The following is a 25,508-nucleotide window of genomic DNA, read 5'->3' as shown; positions in this document are numbered from 1 at the left end:
TCTTAGTCACTAAACTATTTTTTTCAAACTTCAGGACTCCGAGTGACAGAGTAAATTCGGATTGAAATAAAATCCATAATAGGGATAGGAAAGTCGACTCTGACTTTAGTCAAAAATCGACTTTTATCTGAAAATAATCGACTTTTTAGGATCGAGTTAAGCCTGTCTGAAATCGATTAGAATCGACTTTTACTCGATGATCTGATTTTAGGATCTGATGGTAAAATAGTTCGTGATATTTTTACTTCTCGTCTCTTTCTATTTAAAACCTCTTTACAAAGTACCAATCGATGTATTTTGTTTTTTTTATCAATAGCCTCTCGCTGATTGGTCTATAACATTATTATGTTTGTATTGTCGCCCGTATTTTAATTTTATTTTCTTACTTAAAAAATGCAATTTTGTTATTCAATGCCAAACTGTATGCAATTTAATCTTAAAAAATTTTCTATAACATGTTAAAGACTTAAAAAGTATTTTTATACGTTCATAATTTAATAAAATATTGATATCTAACAATTTATGCACGAGTTGCTAAATTTTTAAAAAGTCGACTATCAGAGATGATTAATCGACTTTAAGAATCGAAATATTTCGAGTCGATTCCAAAGTCAAAAATCGACTTTTTGCGCGCCTTTTCCATCCCTAATCCATAATCACTCCGAATTTTGAACAGTGTAATGTCTAATCTACCGAAGTGCGCTTCAATTCTTTGATAAACTTCGTTTGTTTAAAAAAAAAACTCGGCTAAAGCTCCTGATTACTGTATTAGTGCAACACAGATAATACCGTTTGCCCACGGTTGCGAGAGAGAGAAAAGTAAGAACCTCTTGTTTAAACTTGAATTAAACAGCATTCGTAAATCTCGGGATGAAGTTTAATAAAATTATCCGACTCGTTTTATTAATACGCTCTCATTGTAATGATATGCTTTGAAATACTGTTTTTAGGTATTATATATAGCGTATGTTTAATTAAACGTTAGAGAATCGATAAATAGAATTTCAACATACGCTTCGCCCCTAAGGTGTGCAATAAATTGATAGAAAATTGAATATCTCTACCGAACACGCCACATGTTAATTAGACGCTTAATTAAAATTTAATTATGCGTGTGCTGGACAGTCGATTTTAAAATTACTAACAAGCAAAAATTATATTTCCTGATGGCCAATCAAAAACCCGCGGTCTAAATTTGACGTCAAGTTGACTGCGAAAACTTTAGGTACAAATAGTTGACGTTAACTTTGTGTCAATTTGAAAGTAACTTTTGTTCTCGGACTTTTTCCTGCAACTTTGAGGCAACACACATTCTGTTAACTTTTCCAGATAAAACGGTCGTAGATTTACGCCAACGTGGCTCATATTATACTCATATTGTAGTCAAAAGTTGGGCAGCAAGAACTTGACGTCAAATTGATCGGAATCACTGACTAGAAACTTTTTTAAGAGAAAGCGGTGGCTATCAGGAAGTTTATTGCGCACAATATTATCCGTAATCTCGTTATTTAAATGACTAATTACAAGAGGTCTTAGTAGTTTGAGATTTATTATATCAATTTATCTCTTATTATAAGAATCGAGAATCTCCTAGAGAAATTTTATTTTATGTAAGCACGTCTGTGTGCATGACAACCGAACAATCGAATAAACGGTCACCCTTTCATAGCACATGCATGGATAATAATTGAGTGGGTGATAGCTATAGTCGTATGTAAACTGCACGTTAGTTTGTCCAATGAATTATATTATTTGTGGAATTTATTAGTTTAATGCATATGTACACAACAACAATAACATATTCATAAGTTTTAAGAATAAAATGAATAATGAAATTCGAATAAACAATTGGAATTAAAGCGAAACCGCATCAATCATCTTTCTCACGCTCAAATAACTTAATGCAGCGTTCTTTGTTGCGAGTATATCTGTACAAAAATGATACCTTTATATAAATAATTTATGTAAATAAAGACAAATCGTAATTTTCGAAATAACAAAATTTTTACCATCCTATTGAATACTTCCAAAGAAAGAAGGAAATTCTCTTAGACATTTCAATAAGTCTTTGGCGGTAAATTAAAAAGAATGGGAATTTATTTTTCATGACCCGGGTCAAAACAAAACTTTATTCAGAGGCTCGCTTGATTCTTATTTTCTTTTGAAGTTATCGATTTGTCGATAAGATCTCGACTTTTTCGACTCAAATTTAAGTTTTGTCAACTTTTAGAACTTTTTTCATCTTAGTTTTAACTTATTCGTATTTTTTAATCTTAGTTTGAACTTAATTGTCTTCACTTCGAGCACGACAGTCATTCGCCTTAATTTTGACTTGCAGAACCAAGTCGAAAAAAAGTTAATCATTCGTCTTACTTTAGACTTTTGCTCAACCAAGTCAAAAGTAAGCAGTATTTTTTAGTGTAAAATGTGCTTTTCCTGTTTAACCTTACACGGAAAGAAAAGAATAGTAATGATTACTATTCTACATAGTAACCAGAGTCATTTTTTGTGAAATGGTAAATAATGTTATGTAGAATGGGATTCATTGGCATTTTTCTGGTAATGATTACTATGTTACATTGAAACAAGTAAAATGGTAAAAATCGCTATCTAGCATGGGAATCAGGGCTATGTAGAATCCTACTCAGTCCCATGCTTGAATAGCTGTCATTACAGTTTAATAAATATATATAAGACAACGAAGTAAACAAACCAAGTGAATAAATTGTTTATTACTAAATATTATAATTTTTTTAATTATTCTTTATCTTTTATCAAAAAATGATATTTCATTATGAGCAATATTTTAATTATTTCAATAGATTAATTCAATTTCTACATATATTTAAAGTAACTTGAGTTATTTATTTTGTCACAACCTTATTTACTAAATATAAAATAAATGAAAGATCGTAAATGTTGCTAGGTAACATTGTAGTCATGTCCATTTGCATAGTTCTCTCGTCAATGTAGAATGGTAATCATTCCTATGCTAGCATAGCTAACGTTGCCATGTAGAATGGGGGGAATTACTCTGCCCGTGATTCTCGACGCTAAAAAATCCTCGTTACTATGTAACATAGTAATGGTTACCATTCTACATAGGAATTAGAACTATTCTTTTTTCTCCGTGTAGTTTTGACTTTATCACCTTTTAATTCAACTCGAATGAGTCTAAACCAAGTCAATTTTGACTTGATTTAGACTTTCTCGTCTTAAATCCCCTGGTGAAAATTTTTCGGACTTTCGTCCGAAAAAGTCTTTAGAACTCTGACAAAGTCTTTAGAATTCTAGAACTGAGTTTTTGAGACAGAATTCGAAAAATTTTCACCAGAGTCGTGAGTAAGTAAGCCAGTTAAGTTTAAACCAAGGCAAGAAATCAATGTATCTCATATCTCCGTAAAAAGTCGAGTTTGTCTTGTGAAAAACGACTCTGAGTTTCGACTTGGTAAACAAAGTCTAACCCGAGTTCTACTTTTAACCGAGTTTAGTTTTTATAAATTTTAATATTACAATTATGAATTTAGTTTTTATTTTTTTGTTATGAAAATGTGTAAAATTCGAGTGATTTAATAGCCCACAAGCTATAAATTTATTTTTCAAATAAATGAATCATCAACCTCACAGTCTACTGGGAATCACTTGAAATATCTGTGGGGAATCAATGTTTATCCCTGCAGTATTCAAATAAAAGCTTCCAATTACTGAATTTTTTTTTTTTTCATTTATTTATTTAAATTTTTTCAGTATTGAATAAAAAATTTTTACCATAAAATATAGTTAGCGAAATCGTCAAACTGAGTTTTCAGTTATTAATCTACTTTGAGAAAACTCCAATTAATTAAAAAATAATATTGTCAATTAAAGCACGAGCAAAAAAATCAAAAAATGTACAACAAAATTTTTGTTTCCAATCAACATTTCGCTCAACTTTTTTTCAAATAATTTCCTGGACTATAGTAAATGTACAAGTACTTGTAATTGTATGTAAATTGCAACTTATCATTCAACATAGCGGCTGATTTGTTTACTGTTAAAAATTCACAATAAATTTTTCTTCATTTCTGAGTAGATGCGAATTAACAGTAAAGAATTTTTCGGTCAATTTTTTATAAAATAATTTTCTGGGCAAAATCAAGTTGGCGCGGAATCTAGTATTAAATTTAAAAAATTACCTTTGGCCTATTTTCCGCTGGCCAAATGACGTCAGTTGTCTGACGATTTTCCAGACATTTTCTCTGTCTTACATCACTAATATACATATATGCGCAAAAATACTTAACTTATAAATTGATAAAATTTTCTTCGACTATTGTTATTGTTATAGATTTAAAATAAAAAAAAGAGATTTACGATTGAAGAGCTCTTTCAATTTTCCAGGATATTGAATTAAGATGAATAATGCAAAATCAGCAATATACATATTCAAGTACATTGATTGTATCATTTTATTGTTTCTCTAGGAAATAAAAACTCTTTTTATAATGCTTTTATTCTAAAGCTGGTAGTAGACGTAGAGTATTGATGTTTCCCATTGAAAAATAAAATTAATTGATTGGATACCCAGGGAATAAAAATTTCAAGCTTTAACGTAAACTCGCTTATGTATTAAAAGTAAATACATATATTTGTAGCGAGTAATTTTTGAATATCAATGAATTATCAACCAGACAAAAGTTCAAAAAAATGCCATCTGGCAGCCAGAATAGAAAGTAGATTTTTGAGAATGTTTAAGGGTAAAAATAAAAGCTTCTTAAACAAGCTTTCAGACACTTTTTGTAGAAACCGTCTATAAGTCTTACTTCTACAGTCATATGAACGTGAATAATAAAAAAATTAATTTTTCGAAAAATCGCGAGAATTTCAAATAGCCGTAACTTCTAAACTAATTGACCGATTTAGCCCATCTTCGAACTTGATCAAGGTAACTACCTAGTAAATAAGCCTAGGAAATTTCTTCAAGATCAGATAATAATTGTAGACGATATCGTGATGACAAAGCTGGTTATATTTATAGGACATGCATGCGCATTTGAAACGTCTTAAGTAATAAAAGATATATCTTTAAAATATAAAATAGTAGTGAAATTTAAAGATTGTTTTATTGGTGTCACGCTTAAATAACCGCAGACGAAATAACCGCGACAAAATAACCGACGACAAAATAACCGAATGACAAAATAACCGACGACAAAACACACAAAAACCATAATAAAAGGGCGGTTATTTTGTCATTTGGTTATTTTGTCATTCGGTTATTTTGTCGTCGGTTATTTTGTCGCGGTTATTTTGTCTTTGGTTGAACTGTTACGCCACCGTTTTATTCACTATAAAATAAAACTGACGGAATTAGATTATGATGTGAAACACATATATTATCGGAGATTGAAATCGTAATTAGTAATTTTCTTAACTTTTTGAAAACATTCAAAATCAATAAATTATTGGAAGAAATACTCGGATCGTTAAGTTAAATTAACGTTTTACTTAAATTCAATTTTTTTTACTTTCAGTGCATTTAACTTATATTCAACTTGATTTTGGCTACACTCCCTTTTTTTAACTTCAATATGACTTTTTCAACTTAAGAATTCAAGTCAAAGAAGTCAAATTAAAGTCACAACTCGGATTTGACTTAAATGACTTAAATTTAAGTCAACTAAGCAAAATCCAAGACAACGTGACTTAGTCAAAGTAAATGCGTTTTCATATCCTAAAATATGTTTTTCATTCACCAAAAAAGGAACTTAAACTCGACCTGCTTTTGTCTTGCGAATTATCTTAATTTTCAATTTTTGAAATTACGCCAAAATCGTTATTTTTTTGACCCGGGTACAGTAATTTGTAACCTAATCTCTGCAAATTCTACTATGGCCATATTAATTTCCGTTATGTGGCCAACATGTTTCGACTTTACTATGACACTATAGCATTTCAAAGAAAGATAATTTCTCCATAGAAATTTAAATAATCCCGCGTAATAAAAATCTGTTTGACTATAAAAGATTACGTAAAAGGCAGTTATTATGTTCTTCATACTCTATTACACAACATACATGACAAAATGTTATACTGACCAAGATTGTCCGGCTGAAAGTGGTGATAGCTGGCATGATGGGAAGTATGATGACTCAGTGAGACATTTCGCATGGACGTAGACGATGTTTCCTGATGATGTTGTAACCTCTGGCGAGCAACAGCGATACCCACAGGAATGCCACTGGCTGCAGCAGTAGACACAACTATTCCTGAAAACGCATTTAAAAAAAAATTGAATAAAAAAAACCTGTATATAAATTACTGTTGCCATTTATTACGATGCACGTAGGTGTAGAGAAAACGTATCGTAATTTGCTCGATGCGTTGCGGTTGCTCTTTGGTAGAAATACATAAATATATACAACCTAGTGTAGTCAAGACTCGTTTTGAGCCACGCCTTGTATTTACGTCGCCATGCGTGCCACGCACCTCCTACTTAACCAACAAGCCCCTTCTTATTCTCTTTTTAACTCATAACATCATTCACCCTCTTTTAATTTTTTTCCCTATATACTTTACATTCATTCAAATTATATTAAAAATCCACTTTTCTAGTACTCTTCAGAAGACCGAGATCAATTCTTTTAAATTCACATCTATATCTATATCCTTATAATTTTATTTTATAAAATACTTTTTCATATTTTACGTAACTCAATTTTCTTATAGAGACTTTTTAAAATGCGAAAAATTCACCCTCATCTTCTTGCACCGCCTCTCTTTCATTCTCCCCTATATGTCTCTCATTATACGTAAGAAAAAACTTGGGGTCCGTAAAACTAAAGCTCTCATTGGTTGGACTTTGAATGACAAAAACAAAAAAAAAGGGAGATTCAATTTTTAAACTTGATCATCATAATCATAAATTAAGGAGGTTCGATACCAATTATCTCTTTAAGGGAGCTCATGGATTTTCTATTGTATTTTTGCAAGATTACAACTCCTACACACCAAAATTTCATTAATAGAATCTGTTATGAATTGACTTACTTTTAGGAATTAATACAATATATTATTAAGTGGTTTGAATCGTAGGTATGTGGACTAAAGAAAACCGTTAGATGTTAGATTATACCAGTGTACGACGTTTCGTCTATTTATTTAGACTTTATCAAGTATTGTAACAATAATTATAATTAATATCACAAAAATAGTTCATTAAATACTATCTGATTCGTTGCTATCATCTAATTCCTTAGAAACTAATCTTAGTATTTAACATCACTTGTTGAAGAAAAAAAAAAAATACAAAAGCGATTAAGTGTCGACCGGTAATTGTTTGTTTTCAGGATCCTGCCAATTCATTCATAACAGCGGTAATTGATCAGCGACATGAAGACACGAAAGAAAAGCTGCGGGCCAGCCCCAAAACTTCCCGCTGTTTTCGAGCTCAAAAAGCTCGAAAACGTTAGTGTGAATACATTTTAAATAAAGATTTAACTAAGTTTTGACTCATATCAGAGCAATAATATTGTCACGAATGTGAAACTGATCTTTTAAAATATCTGAATAACTAGAAAACAAATGCCTTCTTCTCTTGTTTTATAGAAGCGCGACTAGAGTCAGTCAGTCATAAGTTGACAGCATAACAGCGTACATCTTAAATTCAATAAAATATATCTTTCTTTGCCTTTCTTTTACTGCTGTTAATTGTGGTGTTATTTCTAGTTTCAATGTCTTATTATTGTAGTATAAGTGATATTAATTCATAATCTCGGAATACTACAATTTGGTGTCAAAAGTGCGGGTAACCTTCGTGTGTGAATTTCACGTGATGTTAAAAGTAGAGGTGGGTAATTCCGGATCTGTAGAGTTCCATGAACTGTCTTTTGTCGGATACGTATCCGATCGTTCCTCAAAATTCACTTTAGTACTCACTAGTTCTTTTTTGTCCGCCACTGCCGTCATTACCAACAAGCAGTAAAGCAGCAGAATAATTTTTGATGAGAATTAAAAACATTAAATAGTTCCACGGATATGATTCTAGGAACTAGTTCTTTTTCGCTCCGAAAACGTTCCAGGTTCAATACGGAATGTTCCCGGAACTACTAATTATTGTTGGCATCAATATACTAGCCATTGTATATGATAAATTTTTTAATAAATAAATGTAAATATATAGAGATTGTTAATTTTAACAAATATAAGTAAAATATTGTAATAAATGAATGTAATTTTTTTAATGCATTGCACGTTATTAGTTTTTAAGTCATAACACTGATTCATCGAGACTTCGAAGTTCGGAAAGATTATAATTTCGTTGAATCGTAAAAAATTTTTTTTAATAAAATAAGTGATTAAAAAATAAACGCGGAAGTACGGCAACAGCGCGCTAGTGTTTAGTAATTTTTTTGTGTACCATTGCAATCATGATGGTCACAAGGTTTATTACTAGCTGGAGCTCAGGTCCGACACCAATATTAGTTATTCAAATTTCCCGCGGTTGTGTCATTTTGCGCTGTTGCCGTCTTTCCTTAGCTTCACGACACGTGACGTCATTAACTAAAATTCGCCTCTTATTTCATTAATAATTTACTAATAAACCCATGATTAAACAAAAAAAAAATACTAATGTGTTCAGAAATGTTTAATTATTTGATACTGAATAATTTATAGCGATGGTATTATTGTAGCAAAAACTATAGCACTTTGAAAAATAACTCCCATTTACGCCCGTGTATAAGAACGAATTTTGAAAATTTATTTATCGAAAACGGTGTAGTGAATCGATTTGAAATTTTAACAGTGATCCTTTTTTTTTATAACTCTATCGATAAAAAAAATCACATAATTTTTGTATTATTTCGAAAATTGGTATCGAACTTTCTTAATAGATAACAAGTGAATTTACCATTCTCAGATTTAGGTGGAAGCGGTTCAATTTTAACAGCCGTAGTCGTAGCGTGAAGAGACGTTGATACTTCAGCTACTTGACAAGGCACCGCAGCAAGAGGTTCCCGCTTGATGAGATTAGTCGCGGCACTCTGGTTGAAGGTATTCGTGCAGGACGATGTGTCTTGACCGTTCCAGGATGAGACAACTGGTAAAGTCCGGCTGCATCCCGCCTCTGAATGGACAACTTTTGTTTTGCCTTAAATAAAAAACACTTGATATTTTTAACGGGGGACTAAATAAAAATAACAAAAAAAAAGTATAAAGAGAGTTTTTAGTATGGAGAGTATAAGCCTGGGTATGGAAAGAAGTAAAGAAGGAGGGTTAAGAGGGAAGAGGTAAGGGGCCAAATTGAGGGAGGAGGAGGAGAAGAAGAAGAAGAAGGAATGGAAAGAGTTAAAGCCGTCCCATGTACCAGCTATAGACGTTAAAACCGTCGGAACGATAAAACGAGCGACGAGACTGCTTAAATATAGAACAGAAAAGAGGAATAGAGGACTTGTTGCGTAAGCACGTCTGTCATCTACTTCTACTCGTGCAGTCATAACGACCATCATGTATGGAAAGTTTAGTTGAGCTAAAGGCTCATATTCCACTATAAGAATTAATAAAGGTTTCAAATTATTACCACTACTGTTGACGTTGGTGCTTTTACAAATACAAGATTGCCTTGTTGTTTTATTCTCAAGTTTTATTGACGTTTGGGCAGCAGCTTGAGCAGTAACAAATGATTCACGTTTTTTCATGGTACTCTGCACAAAAGTACTGCCAGTTTGCGCACCTTGGACTATTACTGTGCTGACTGTACAGGCAGCTGTAGCTGTTGGTATTGATGATGATCCACTGGTTGATGATGGACAAACAGCTATCTGATTATTCGGTTCCCCGGGCTGGTACTCTTGGACTAATAGTCCACCGTTTGTTGGCACAACGCTTGCTTGGGTGTTTGGTGAAGAAAAACTGTTTATGGTTAGCGTTGGTGTACCCGCAGTTACGAGGGAAAGTTGGGGTGAAAAAGTTCCCTGATGGATACCACCTTTAGTTAAAAAAAAAATTAAGTTTAAATTAGATGAGTCTAAGCGAATATTTAACCGCGAAAAAAAAAAAGTTCAAACAACTATTTTCAAATTTTTTTTAATGATCACAGTTTATTTCATGTTCATTACTTACTGAAACTCAGGTCAAAGAAAAAAATCCCTTTGCATTCATGTGGAAGATGGAGGAAAAAATTATTTTCTGAACATGCTTTTTAATTGGAACCGAGTTTTTTGCATTCACAATATCATCAGAGTGCGATTTTTTCGAAAATTTTTTTGTATCTAAGTAGTTATTAGTTATGATATTTTTTTTTTGTATTGATACAAATATCATTTAAATGTCAATTGGTTCGTTAGTGATAATATTTTTCGGGTCACTGACTACTACGTCTAATTTTAAAAGCTGGATACTTTCAATTGCTTCGAACAATTTTATGGTCAAAGAACTGTCATACTTTTCTAAAAACCGGTGTAAGTCTACGCCATCATGACGTTAAGGTTATCGGTGTTAAAATCAAACCGGTAGCGGTGTTAAGCGGCGCTAAAAAAAGTAGTTTTATTTCTAAAGTATCAGGTCCTATTGTATTTCAAATGCAAAAAATGGTTTCTTTGGGTACGTACTTTGGTCCGCTGAATCCGAATTCGAGGTCAGTTTGACCCCTACACCCTCGAAATTTCGAGGAAACTTCGAAAAACCGTAAAAATTATGAAAATCGGCAGTTTTAATAATAAAAAATTTTTTTGGAACTAAACTAAGCGTGTTTTTCATGTATTTCGATCCGCTGAATATGAATCGAAACTTTATTGAGACCACGAGCCGTTTTGAATGTAAAAAAATCATACAAACCCTCCGAAATTCCGAAAAAAGTAATTTTTTTGGTTTTTTTACTCTCGTTTTTGACTTTTGAAGACTTAATTGCCTGTGCCTGTAATCAGGGCACCTCCACGTGGTGACGGTAGGCAAGTTATTTGATATATCTACGTTATAGAGTATTTATTTTAGGCATTAAATCATGTTCAATCAATTTTTTTTCTGTTATGAATGATAATTTTTACAATTTTTTTAGCTTTAGAGGGTGAATAGACTAAAAAAATTAAGATGCGAATCGAAGACATCAAAAGATATAAAATTTCATCTGAATTGGACCAGAAGAAGTTTTTTTATCATGAAAACTATATTTTTTGGAATTTTCGAGAGTTTTGTGCGATTTTTTCAAATTTAAAATGGCTCGTGGTCTCAATAAAGTTTCGATTCATATTCAGCGGATCGAAATACATGAAAATCACGCTTAGTTTAATTCCAAAAATTTTTTTTATTATTAAAACTGCCGATTTTCATCATTTTTACGGTTTTTCGAAGTTTTCTCGAAATTTCGAGGGTGTAGGGGTCAAACTGACCTCGAATTCGGATTCTGCGGATCAAAATACGTACCCGTAGGTAGGTCCGGTCAAATGCACATTCTACTTAATTTTTTTTGTGTGCCGGTGTTATTATCTGTCGTCTTGCAGATCTTAAAACACTTTGATCAGAATTTACTTCGCATGTACACCATTTTAACACCGCTTTTACACACCCGCAACACAGGAGTGAGTATATTTTCACGCCGCTTTTGTACAATGAATAGTAAAATCGCGATTTTGAATTATTTTATCTTTAATATATATGATGAAAAATCTAAGAAGTTTTCCTGTGTGTTATTAATTTATGTGCTTAAAAGTATTGAAATTTATATCCTATAAGTAAATTGACCCGCACTGAAAAAAAATAATACTGATGAATATTTATCATGCAATCACTCCTTTAGACCCTGTTTAAATTTAAAAAGTTTCTATTGAAAACAACTACGTCACACAATTGTTTGTTACAAATAAAATTTATAACTCAACATCATCGATAAGCATACGATGAATCTCATAAAAGACTTTGGTCCGCACTTAAAAAATTATCCAAAGAGTTTCGTTTCATCGCAATGTGCTAAACTATGTGCCATTGACCTCTGCTACATACAAAACGCACACAACCAAACGATGAGTAATATAGAATAAGTTGTTTTTGTATGTAGAGTAAAAAAAAGCCGAAGAACAATAGAAAAAAAAACATATGTGTATTAAGGCAGAGAGCATTCAGAAACATCGAAGGATGGATATAATTCTTTTTTGATGACTAACCGAGTGTTAATATACGTTCGTCAATAAATTTTGACGTAAACGAGGTCGTCGATGTACTCGTCACCATCGACTCACCGTGATGAAGATGATGAAGTCCAGCGAGATTTAGAGTATGTTGAGTATGCTGAGCATGGTGTACACTGGCTCCAACATTGACCCCCACACCCTGGAGAGTAAGCGGCTGCTGGGGATGATGGGGCGCAAGACTTGCTAGATTTTTTGCCAGCAATTCCAGCTGAGTTACTCCCGGTACAGGACTGTAGGGTGAACCTGGTGGTGGAGTAGGTGCACCCCAAGTGTACCCACCAACTCCAACTCCCACGGCTGCTGAGAATACACTTTCTGAAACTATATTATATATTTTTTATAATCAATTATTCATAAACGCAGTCAATATTTATAGTTTTTATTAGTATAAAAAAAATAGTATATTACACAACAGGGGAAATTAGGATATTCTAACCTACGTGTGTAATTGCCTATCTGAGCCGAAGGAGAGATTGGGACGTCTTATATTCCTCTGTGGTGTGAAGAAGATTTTTCACCATATCTGCACCTGAAAGCTCTAACTTTTGCCTCTATGAGAAGTATGGCGCATGCGCTAATTTCTATCATTTGTTTTCTCATTAAAGAAAATGTCGACACTCTCACCTTTGATCAGAGCAAAAATTTAGACTTTCAGGTACAGATCTGGTAAAAAATAGTATACACACCACGAAGAAAGGTAGGACGTCCCAATCCACGTGTTTGCCACCCTCGCCTTCGGCTCACGGGTTGGAATCTCTTACTTTCCTTCCTTGATACACAATATACTATTTTAAGCGACACTTAAGGATGTATGAGCAGCGTACCAAAGTGGGAATAGACAGTAGCTGCGCGCGGTAAAAGTAGAGCCACAATCACGTGATACTTAGAAATATATAGTTACACATTTAGTACCGGCTTATGGCTGCATTTTTTATTTTACTTATAAGTTATTAATTAGTTCGTTTAAATATGATTTTTTTCAACTAAAATAATTATTAATAAATTTTCTTTCAATTTCATAATTTTTTTTATTCGACTTTTATATTTAAGACTAAAAAAGACGAAAATGTCTCAATATTTGGAGGTTAGTCCATAAGACCATTGTATGAAATTCCAATTTTTAAAATTGATTCCTACAAACTTAAGTCACATTTTGTGAATAAATTGGACATATCTAATACTCGCTACTGTGCTCGTATATCCTTCATAAAGACCAATCTCATTATAAGACTCTCCGTTATAATTCTTCTCCTTAATTCGTTGAAAATTATCCGAAACCCTTCCCCAATGAATCGTCTTATTTACACATTGCGTCCAATTCTCATTATAAGACTACTCTCTTAAATTTGAAACAGTGAAAATAGTGACTATTCACAGTTTATTAGTAAATTTCACTATTTCGTTTTTAGAGAATAACTTATAAATTTATGTATTATAAAAAATACAGCAAAGCTCTTTTACAAATCAAAACATCGATAGTCTTATAACGAGTTTCGGACGCAAAACGTTTCTGAGCATGATAGTAGGAGAACCCGAATTTTCAAATTTCTTTTCCCAACCATCCCGACTTAGCCTCAGTCTTATAACGAGGTTAGACTGTATAGGGATTCCCGAGGGAAAATCAAACACCGTTTTGCCCCGGATTCTCCTATATAAAGCGCAACAATTGACGTTTGACCTAGAATGAATGTAAATTAATAAAAATCATTAAAAAACGATTTTCTTTAGCTGTCAATAAATCTATGATATAAAGACCAATATTTCCGACGAACAAATATATAAAATATATATGAGTTTTTTTAATCTAGATACATTCAGAAACATTATTGTTGAATAAAAGAAAAAAATATTTTTTTTTTTCACATGAAAAAATCAGTAATTATAAATATACACGATTTCGTTGAATTGGTTCAATGATTTTAAAAAATAAAACTTGTTATGCCGAAGTAAATAGAATCACAATATTGATAACATATTTTGTTATTTTTTTTTGTTTTATCATAAAAAAATATTTGCTCCCGTGAAATTGAAAAACAATTTAAGTGTATTTGGAATAAAAAAATTCTGTTGATATATTTGTAAGTGTTTCAACCATATTGATTTTAAATAAAGAATTTTTTATATAATTATATTTTTTTTTGTAAGATTGTAAAAATTCAAGAGATTTTTAAATAAATTTAAAAACGAGTTTTCAAATTTGATTAAAAATTCACGATAAAAATGATGGTTTTTTGAAATATATGTTGTTCAAATATATGTACATATATATAATGATATGAATGATTTTGTAATTTGATACAACAAGACCTCTAACAAAAATAACAACGAAAGTATAATTTTTATTACTTATATAGTAAACAGGTGCAAGATTCACATAAATATAACGATAACGTTTTACTATTAAAACGTATATATAAATAGCTTCCTGTGAATAATCTGTTTTGAAGGCTAAAAGTATAGAAACTAAATAGAGTCATTTATTTTCATAATATGACATTAATAACAGTTTTTTGTTAATGCTTTAATATTTTTTATATAAATTTTAGACAAAAAAAAATGGATTAAAACTAAGTCTTATATATTTCTGGCACTTGGGGTGAAAGTTAAGTTTTTACGAAATACACTTTTTATAAATAGCAACACGGAAAGAATTTTCGTATGGATATTGCCATGATATTTATTCTAAAAATTACTTTAAATCGAGTAATCTTGGGCCATTACGACTTTTTACTTTCGAATTACAAAATTTTACTCTTTCAGTGAGTAAAAATCAATCAGATTAATTTTTACTCACAATTACGAGTAAAAATTACACCTAGCGGCTGTCTAAATAAATTCTCTCTAATTCAATTTTTACTCGTAGGTTATGATAAAAAGTTGATGATTCAATTTATAAAATTTATATTGAATTACAATAAAAATTACAATTAATAGGCTGAAATTTCCATAAAAAATCTAAAAACCATCTAATTGCCTTAGAATATGACTTAAAATAAATATTTTGAAAAATAATAAAAAAAAATTACACTTATTGTGTTGAAAAAGAAAAGATACAAATTTTTTTTTAATTTTGAAATAAATATTAAGTTATAGAGAGATACAGAGATCGTCTTTTTTTCCAACCCTACGTTTGTGTGCGTAACTTATGTAAATTGTCGCGAGCAAAATAAAAGACATTTAATTGAAGCCGATATTAACCGAAGATTAACGGAGACTACTGAAATATTACTCTGCAGTTTAGAGTAAAAATTACTTCCATAGATAAGAAAATTTATTTGAGTTATAGGCAGTTTTTCATCAAAAAGTTAATGGGTTGAAAGAATGGTATATTGGGGAGTAAAAATTAATTGCATGGAGTAAAAATGAATAGATTAAGATGAGATATTCACAATAATCGATTGAATATAAGACTTTTAAAAAATTACTCAGTAGTAGAGTAAAACATGGTCTAGCAATGTTAATATTTAAACAAAAAATATTAAATTTAAAACAAAAAATACCAATTTTTTGCAATGGCCCAGGATTACTCGAAATTACAGAGTAATTTTTATCAAAAAATTCTTTCCGTGAAAGCTTACAATAATAATAAAGTGCGTTTTTATTATAATATCTCAAACAAAATATATTTTCATAATTTTTTATGGCTCTGCTCATATCAAGCGCGAAGCTTGAAAATAAAATTTAATTTTTAATTTCGCCGATGTCGACCGGCCTGCTCGTGTATTCGTATATATGTATGCCGCGCTACGCCCAAAATATGCAATAAATCGATTTATTTTTTTTTGTCGTTGGCTTTAAATTATTCTGGAATAAAACCCTATTGGAAATTGCTAATTAATTTTTTTTTGTTTATTAATTATGAATTGATTAATTAAAAAATTAACAGTTTTAAATTCAGAAGTATTTTTGCCCTTCTTTGTTACTATCAACTTTTTCAAATAAAAAATTAAAGGACTCGCGCATCCAGACTTGGGTTAATATTCATTCGCAGTATGAATCAATAAAGAATTTTATTTTCAATTTTTATTTTTTAGGAGGTAATAATTCGAATACGTTCAATTAAATTAAGAAAACTAGTGTTAGAATATTTCTCAAATGATAATTAAAATTTTTGGTGTAACGTATGAGCGTTTGAGGTGTGCGCTCTAAATAATAATGAGTATTAATTAGAATTTATTCAAGTTTTATAGTTTTAATTTCCCATTAAATAAAATTTCATACTGAAAATTTTCAGCTTTCAAGTCTTAACGTCGCTTTTAATGTTATGCTTAAGTAATAATATGATATTTCAATCACTATATATGTAAACTATATTTTGACAGGTTTTAAATCCGACCGATAAGAAATCAGGTTGCAGTTTTGTTATTTTAAAATTTTAACCAATTTCATACTATTTGGTTTTAATTTTACGGGTAAGTACGAGAGATGAGAAGAAGGGAACAAAGAGTGCGGCAACTCTTTCACCTTTACCCTATATATAAACTAGGGGAGATTCGGGAATGATGGGATACCTAAGCAAGTAATTAATTCTCGTAACTTTTAAACGCCAAACACAATTTGTTTTTATCTGTTTCAAACTAATCTGTTTCAATTTCTTAGAGTAGCACTTAGTGTTCTGACCCTTCAAAATTTGAATATGTTTTTAAATCCACGGAGAAAAAATGGCTATTTTTCCTGTTTTCGCATAGAAATTTTTCTGCTGTTGATATAGGAAATTTTATTATGCTATTAAAAAAGGAATTATTTCAACGCAGCCATAGAAAAAAAAACCACACAGTAAAAAATATTGTGTATTTGTGTCGAAAACGGTTTGTGTTAAAAATTGTAGTGTGTTAAACTAACACAAAATTTGTGTCAATTTATTTTGTAACATAAAAAATGTGTTACACACTCTTTACTTACACATTTTTTGTGTTACTGTGGATTCTTTGCGCCCTCTTGTGACGATATTTCAACATAATCTTTGTGTTAAAAAGGGGTTACACAAAGTTTGTGTCAACCGTTTTTAACACACAAACTGTGTTGATTTTACACAATATTTTTTACTGTGCATGCTCAAAAAAAACAAATTTCGTCCTGATAACAAATGACGGGATAACGAAAAATTTTGTTACAATGACAAACATGATTAGCTTACGGTAACAAATCAATTTTTTATAGTAACAAATATATTTGTGTCGTAATTAAGAAGTCGATTTGTTATGAGAACACATGATGTATATTATAATAATATCGTCGAATTTTAAAGCCGGCATTTGCTACCGTAAGTAATCTTAGCTTATACAAAAATTTTCGTTAATGCTACAAATTCATTCTGTTACTTTAACAAATCAGTTTTTTCATTGGAACAAAACAGTTTTGTTACAGTTACAAACCATTCCTTGGTCCAACGAAGAATTTGCTAGCATTACAAAAACATTGTAATCCCAACGAATGCTTTATTATCCGTATATGAAGGCAGAATTTTGCTACCGTAAGTTATCTTATCTTCCCGCACGAAAAAATATATATGTGACATATACATATATGCATCATGTATTGGCTATATGGGACATATATGTTATTTATATATTTTTCTGTGCGGGTTGTGGTCACAAAAAATTTTTTTCCGTGTGTTATTGTTGAAATTTTCGTTATGTCAACACAGCTCAAGGAGCTTGAAAACGACGGGAAGTTTTGAGGCTGGCCCGCAGTGTTAACCGATTTCCGGATTGTTTTTTTCTAGCATGAAAATTGAGTTTTCAACAGATGTTGATATTATGAGGTCCCACTGAGAGCTAGAAAATATTTTTTATGGCTGACCTGCAGAGTCAATCGTTTTCCCGATTTTTTTCTCTGTGTGTGATACTAAAAAGCTCTTCTAAAAAACAATTGTTTAATATTTTTTTTAGCTAACGTTACGCTATAAATATATACTAAAATTTAGTTTCGTATTTCTGACACATCATTCTCACACCTCGCAATCATCAGAGAATTATATTTAAGAATACTTGTGTAATTCTTATTCACACTTAAATAAAAGCTTGTAAACGTAAAACGTAATATCGGATCACATAAGCCAAAACTCGATCGTTTAAATTTTAAATCTTCGAGGGTTAGACGGAATTGTTTTTATTTCAGACATTGAAGGAGCAAACATTTTTTAATGGAGTAACCATGTTATACACGAAGAGAATAAAAGGTTATACTCTTATACTCTTACACTTTTATACTCGATTTGAATTTCGTGAGAAAAATTACCGTGACAGATAGTAACGCCTTCTTTCGACTAAATGTGTGGTTTTATCATTGGAACTGCAAGGAAAATTAAATAGGATCTGATAATTTTTTTTCTAAATCTGCAATTGTCGCGGTAATTTTGGAGCAAATTTTCTACGTGTAATATAAGATGCATAAAACGATCGTAATTTTATTAAAATGAATTACAATCATTATATTAATCATTATAAATGCCAACATTACAGTCTTGAATTAAAATAAACTCATAGTATTATGTCGGAAAAAAAATTTGAATTAATTTAATAAAATAAAAATTATTTCTCATGTACACCAGACAAAATCTGATATTACTCACCTGTCCGTTCTGCTGAGAAACGCGTAAGCATAACATAAATAAGTTCATGTGTATTTAATTATAACCATTTAATAACTATTGTTTTTACGCATCGTTGAATTAAAAAAACAATACACATGTCATAAAAAAAGTATTTGTGTATTCGTTTCAGTTAATGGAGGTAATTAAAGTCTAACGATGAAATTTCCATTATACTCCAGTAGACTATTTCAAAAAAATCTGTTAAGATTTTTAAAAATTTTATTTTATTTGAATATTTAAAAAAAAACAGAATTCTTTAATTTTCGATTCATTATCCAATAGATTATAACCTAAAATGAGGGCATCGTTTTGGGTTACACCTACTGGACAATGAGGTTATTAAAGACCTCTCTGAGACGGTCTATTTTAGCTGGCAATTCCGCTAGGACAAAGTACATCCCTCTTTTTCTAGAGTTATATAGCCTGGCTCTTATTCAGAATTTTAATTGCATAATTGCGGCATTGTGAACACTACGTCGCATTGTCAAAAAGACCGATTCGCAAGCGTTAAGTAAAAAAAAAAAAAAGAAAAAATCTAAATTAGAGTATGTGAGAAAAAAAACTGTGCATGGGTACAATGATATGTAGGTGTCATTCGTGTGATCTTTTTAGTATCATAAAAATATATTATAATTTTAGTAACCTAATAAAACTAAATAATTACCTTTGTGTGTCGTCGCATGATATGTTCTTCCGGGGGTAGCCGCTGGGGTGGCTGGTGCTGTTGCCACATAACTACCCCCGTTACTTCCTGGAAATAAGGAATACAGCTCGTATCGATTAATGCCTGCAACATTAATAAGAATAGTGTTAAAAAAAAAGTGTAATTTAAATTTAATGCTATCAAATTATTATATATTAGGGTAAGCCAATCTGCCTTTGGCACCCTCTTCTTAAGTGCTACGCAATTAGTACTTTTAATATTTTTAAGCTTTTAAAATTTCACGTAATTGTTAATGGTACTCTCGTAAAATTAATCAGTGAAAAAAGTACTGACGATCAGTTAAAATCTACTGAAAAATTTTCTCAAGTAAATCACTGATGCATGTAATCAGTGAAATACACGAGACTATTTTTCAGTGACTTTTCACTGACTCGTTTTAAAAAAGTTACTAAATATAGTACTGATGACTCATCTAATGCAAAATGAATGTTGTAATTTTTTATTAGTGAAAAACACTGACAATCAGTGAAAAATCACTGAGAATGAGTATTAAATCACTGATTGAATCAGTGATGTATTTAAGACTTTGGCATTAAATTTTCACCGATCATCATTACTTTTCACTGATTCATTTTAAAAAAGTTTTGACTTACTTTTATGGACGGTAATGAATTATCAAAAAATTTACAGATTCTAAGTGAAAAATATACTACTCTCTTAAAATGAATCAGTGAAAAAGATACTGACGATTAGTTAAAATTTACTGAAAAATTGTCTTAAGTAAACCACTGATGAATAGTCAGTGAAATACTCAGTACTATTTCTCAGTGATTTTCACTGACTGTCAGTGTTTTTTACTGTTTCACTTTAAAAAATTTACTTAACATAGTACTGATAATTCATCTTAAGCAAAGTAAACGTATTTTTTTATCAGTGAAAAGGACTGACAGTGATATTCACTGAGAAAGAGTCTTAAATCACAGATGTGTTTAAGACTTTTTGCATTAAATTTTCACTGATCGTCATTACTTTTCACTGATTCATTTTAAAAAAGTTTTGACTTACTTTTATGGACGGTTATGAATTATCAAAAAATTTACAGATTCTTAGTAAAAAATATATTACTCTCTTAAAACGAATCAGTAAAAAGTACTCCAAGCAGTGATATTCACTGCATAAATAGTCCCAAGCTTACCAGTAATCCAATCAGTAAAATACTTGGGACTGATTGGCAGTGTATGTTTACTGATTTGCAATACTTTTCATTGATTCATTTGAAGAGAATATAAATCATTCAATTTGCACTGAAAATTAATTATCTAAATTTTTTCAAGTATTTATTAAAAATTATGTAAATGTGCATTATCGTTATTATAAAAATTATATGACAATGAAAATATTCTCTGGCACATGGAAGATAAAATTTAAAGTTTAGGTTTGTAAATAATGACAATAAAAAAAAAAAAAAGTTGAAGTATGATTGATAGTTTTCGATAACTATTGTAGCGAAAAATCACTATTAATATATCGATTTTCGTGCTATGAGTATAAAACAGGGAGAAATATAATTTGAAGTAAACGGCAAGACATTTTTAATCCATTAATATACAGGCAAAAAGTTAAACAGTATAAAAAAATTATCATTTGAAAAAAAAATTTAAGTAAATCTGTTTAAATATTTATTTGATATTTAACTTTAACCGTAGTCCATAAGTCTACTTTATAAAATGAAAATAAATAAAGAAAAAAGTATAAAGGGGATCAGCGAAAAACATAATCTAACCTTGATTGTGTGGTGGTCCAGGGGTGGCAGCTAAGGGTGGCGTTGCTTGGGACTGATGACTCCCTGGTAGATTAGTATGTGCAGGCGCAAGGGGCCACAAAGCTGTGGCTGTACCAGGGACGGAGTTATGGGCACTCCGTACCCCGGCATCGCCAACCTGGCGGCTGCCAGTTCCCCCTTGGGCCACGGGAGGGACCAACATTGGACCACCCCCTCCCGAGGCTGTAACATACAAAAGAAAAAAAAACACCTGTCAATTGACGACACTAAAAAATTATACCGAAATATATATATGTATATGTAATTTTTTCGCACGAATTAAATCTAATTATAATTCCATTCCATCTACTTAATATGTAATAGTGTAACTAAATTTACATATGAAATTGCTTTTTTTGTAACAAAAAAAACACACATTAAAGTTGAGCCGACTACTTATCGGACGATGTGTGACCAAGAAAAGGTAGCGGATGACAGAGAGAGTCGCAACAGGTCCTTTTAAATATAATCAAGTTTCAAACAATATATATATATGTATATATAGGGGCGGATGGAGCAAAATGACATAACATTTCTTACCATTAAAAACTTGTTTTTGTAAATGTTTATATGTAGTATCTAAAAAAATATGGAGTAAGTTGGTCACCTCGAGTAGTGTGACCATTTTTAAATTTTGACGCAAAAAAAATTCTTTGCATAGGAAATTTGTTTTTGCCCCAAAAATTTTTGTTCTTACACAGTTAGAAATTTTGTGTTAAATTCAACACAAATCGTGTGTTGCAAATGGTTTACACAAATTTACGTGTTAATTCGATACATTGCGTTTGTGTTGATCTTTAACACAAATTTCATGTTAAATGATTGAACACAAAATTTGTTATTTCGACAGAAAATTTGTGTTAATTTAACAGACTTTTTGTGTTAAAATTAACTAATAAATATAGGCACGTAACCTAACCAACTCAAGTACACTGATCTAACTTTGGACAACTTATGTCAATTTAGCAAACAATTAGTTCGATTTTCTGTGATTTTTCTAAAAAACGGAGCTACACAGTAAAAAAAATTGTGTATTTGTATCGAAAACGGTTTGTGTTAAAAATTGTAGTGTGTTAAACTAACACAAAGTTTGTGTCACTTTATTTTGTAACACAAAAAAAGTGTTATACACTCTTTATTAACACATTTTGTGTGTTACCGTGGAATTCTTTACGCCCTCTTGTGGCGATATTTTAGCATAATTTTTGTTAAAACGGGGTTGCACAAAATTTGTGTCGAAATTTCAACACAAATTTCGTGTCAACCGTTTTTAACACACAAACTGTGTTGATTGTACACAATATTTTTTACTGTGTATGAATTATCCTCCCGTAAAATGGGGATTAAAAAACCATTGAACCTTATCATAAAAATTTGAAAGTTATCTATGATTATATTTAATTGCAAATCAATTATAATCAAAGTTTCCTTGCAGACAATTCTTTGCTTGGTTATAGTAATGAAGAAACACGTGGGAGTGTTTAGCTAAACAACACAAATTTTGTGTTAATTTTCGAATAGCACAAGAAATCTGTTACCTTACAGATTTTCTAATCATTTAACATAAAAAATCAGTTAAAGTAAAATAACACACACGGTTTGTGTTGAATTAACAGATTTCTGTGTTGAAAATCAACACGAAAAATTTAACCGTATAATTTTTTAACACAAATACAAAAATTTCTAACTGTGCAATTCATAGCGCAAGAATTCCTTAGGGTTAGAAGAATTTTTTGCCCCAAGAAATTCTTTTTTTTCTGCATAATTTTATTACAAATCGGTGAAAAAAGTAGAAATGAGGGAAAAATCAACTTAAAAAAACTATTTGAATGACCAACTCACCCCCTTTTTTTAGAGACTATCGATAAATATTTACATAACTAAGATTTTTTTTCATCAAAAAATGGTGTCTGATTTTACCCACGCTTCTCTGTATACAAATTTCGAAATATCAAGTGAATGTATAATTTAAAAAGATATTTATTTCACGATTTATGTTTATATTTAATGAATATAATCTCACAATTATTGATGTATTGAATAAAAATAAAATAATAATAATAACAGAACATGGATGTGTCGAAAAATATTCGACATGCATCTCATTACAGTAATACATTTAAGATTGCGATATAAAATAAGCAAATTGGCGTAATTTAAATTATAAATTTCATGCTCTTCTAGTAGCTGAATCAGCCAAGAGAAATATTTTATATCGAATAATTATATATTAAAACTTATTACTATCAGAAATTAACATGATTGTAAGCTTCACTGGCCTAGTTAATTATAACTTTAACGTATATAACTAAAAATTTTGTTGCAAAGTTTTATATAAATTAATATTTTATTTAAATTCATTCAATGAATATTTTGCATTATCATTTATTTATATTCCGAAATAATTCATTTTAAATTACGAATTTAGTTACATTAATTCGCTTTTAAGATAAGAATGAGTGGGTGTAAAACCTGATCGAAATTTTTGCAAAAGAGTTGAGACATTTCGTAGAATAAGAGAATGAATATCGGCAATTTTCATAAATTTTTTTTAGCTCCTAGTAATAAAATGAACGTGAAAAAGAATAAAAAAAGTAAATTTAAAATTCTGTGTGTAACTAAAATCAGCTAAAGTGCATTACTGGTTATAAAAAGTTGGAATTTTTCCAAGATATTCTTGATATATGATTTTTCCGGGTGACTTTGAAGAAATCCAAGTATTGGAAATTGAAAAATTTCAATCAAATGAACGCTAGCGCATTATATAAATATTAAGTAGAATAAATTTTAGTATAAAAATATGCATATATAGTATATATTATATACCATGAAAGTAATGTATGTATTAGATATTTTTACCTATTTTTATTATACACGGAGAGAAAAGAATATTAATGATTACTATTCTACATAGTAACCAGACTAATTTTATGTAAAACGGTACATAATGTTATGGAGAATAGAATTCATTAGTATTTTTCTGGTAATGATTACTATGTTACATTGAAACAAGTAAAATGATAAAAATCGCTATCTAGCATATGGAATTTTTCATGGACGTTTTTTTTGTTCTATAAAAAATTCAAAATAAGTGATTTTTAAACTATTTTGTTATGTTTTTGGAACGTCTTTGATCTACAAAAGATGCAAAAGTAGTGATTTTTCAATGTTTTGGAATACCTCTTTTAGTCCATAAAAAAGCCAAAGGTGGTGATTCTGGAACTTTTTTGGAAGGTCTGTATAAAATTCCAAAAAAGTTCCAAGAACGTCCTTTTTTGACTCTACATTTGCTCATACAAACTTTTGTTTACCATTAAAATTACTAACGCTCCAAAAGAGTTCCATTCGAAGTTCTAATCTGTCTCATGTTTAGAAGTTCCACATGTGGAACTTTTTTGGAATCTTTTTGGAACGAATTTTTATGACACGGTTGGGAATCAGGGCTATGCAGAATGCTACTCAGTCCCATGCTTGAATAGCTGTCATTACAGTTTAATAAATATATATAAGACAACGAAGTAAACAAACCAAGTAAATAAATTGTTTATTACTAAATATTCTAATTTTTAAAATTATTCTTTATCTTTTATCAAAAAATGATATTTCATTATGAGCAATATTTTAATTATTTCAATAGATTAATTCAATTTCTACATATATTTAAAGTAACTTGAGTTATTTATTTTGTCACAACCTTATTTACTAAATATAAAATAAATAAAAGATCGTTAATGTTGCTAGGTAACATTGTAGTCATGTTCATTTGCATAGTTCTCTCGTCAATGTAGAATGGTAATCATTCCTATGCTAGCATAGCCAACGTTACCATGTAGAATGGGGGGAATTACTCTGCCCCGTGACTCTAGACGCTAAAAAATCCTCGTTACTATGTAACATAGTAATAGTTACCATTCTACATAGGAATTACAACTATTCTTTTTTCTCCGTGTACATTAATAGTCATGACAATGCAAATTAAAATGCATCTGCTATAGATAAAAAGTAAATATATATTGACGCGAATGATTAATTATTTAAATTGAAAGGTAAGTTGGAAACTTTCATTGAAATTAACCGAAAGATAACCGCCATTGCTGTAAATAATAGCTCTTTATATATTTTTGAATCTAACAAGTTTTGAGTAAAATTATATGCAAGTTAGATTATCTTATGCTCGAGTATATGCTTTTACATTCTCAATAAATTACACTATAAACGTATTGAAGTTCATTGTAAGTTTTCATAAAAGAGACATCGATAGCA

At 30.4% G+C, this 25,508-nt stretch overlaps 1 protein-coding gene across 7 annotated transcripts in view; it reads right to left on the bottom strand.

Annotated features, from left to right (window-relative positions):
* LOC130670856 (uncharacterized) overlaps positions 1–25,508 on the bottom strand; it is a 103,383-nt gene that overhangs the window by 19,467 nt on the left and 58,408 nt on the right. For 4 of the 7 annotated variants that reach the window (XM_057474438.1, XM_057474439.1, XM_057474436.1 and 1 more), the window contains exons 2-8: positions 21,207–21,428; positions 19,424–19,546; positions 18,739–18,750; positions 12,138–12,485; positions 9,560–9,967; positions 8,891–9,130; positions 6,078–6,248 (exon numbers count right to left, since the gene is read on the bottom strand). In XM_057474438.1, coding sequence (XP_057330421.1) covers positions 6,078–6,248; positions 8,891–9,130; positions 9,560–9,967; positions 12,138–12,485; positions 18,739–18,750; positions 19,424–19,546; positions 21,207–21,408 — 1,504 coding nt within the window. In that variant the 5' untranslated portion in view covers positions 21,409–21,428. The remainder of the gene's footprint in view (positions 1–6,077; positions 6,249–8,890; positions 9,131–9,559; positions 9,968–12,137; positions 12,486–18,738; positions 18,751–19,423; positions 19,547–21,206; positions 21,429–25,508) is intronic. The other 3 variants (XM_057474442.1, XM_057474441.1, XM_057474440.1) reach the window with 2 other exon arrangements.

Source organism: Microplitis mediator, chromosome 7 (assembly GCF_029852145.1).
Source record: "Microplitis mediator isolate UGA2020A chromosome 7, iyMicMedi2.1, whole genome shotgun sequence".
NCBI classification, from domain to species: domain Eukaryota; kingdom Metazoa; phylum Arthropoda; class Insecta; order Hymenoptera; family Braconidae; genus Microplitis; species Microplitis mediator.
Note: the sequence above shows the minus strand (reverse complement) of the source record. Positions and strands in the feature narration are given on the sequence as shown.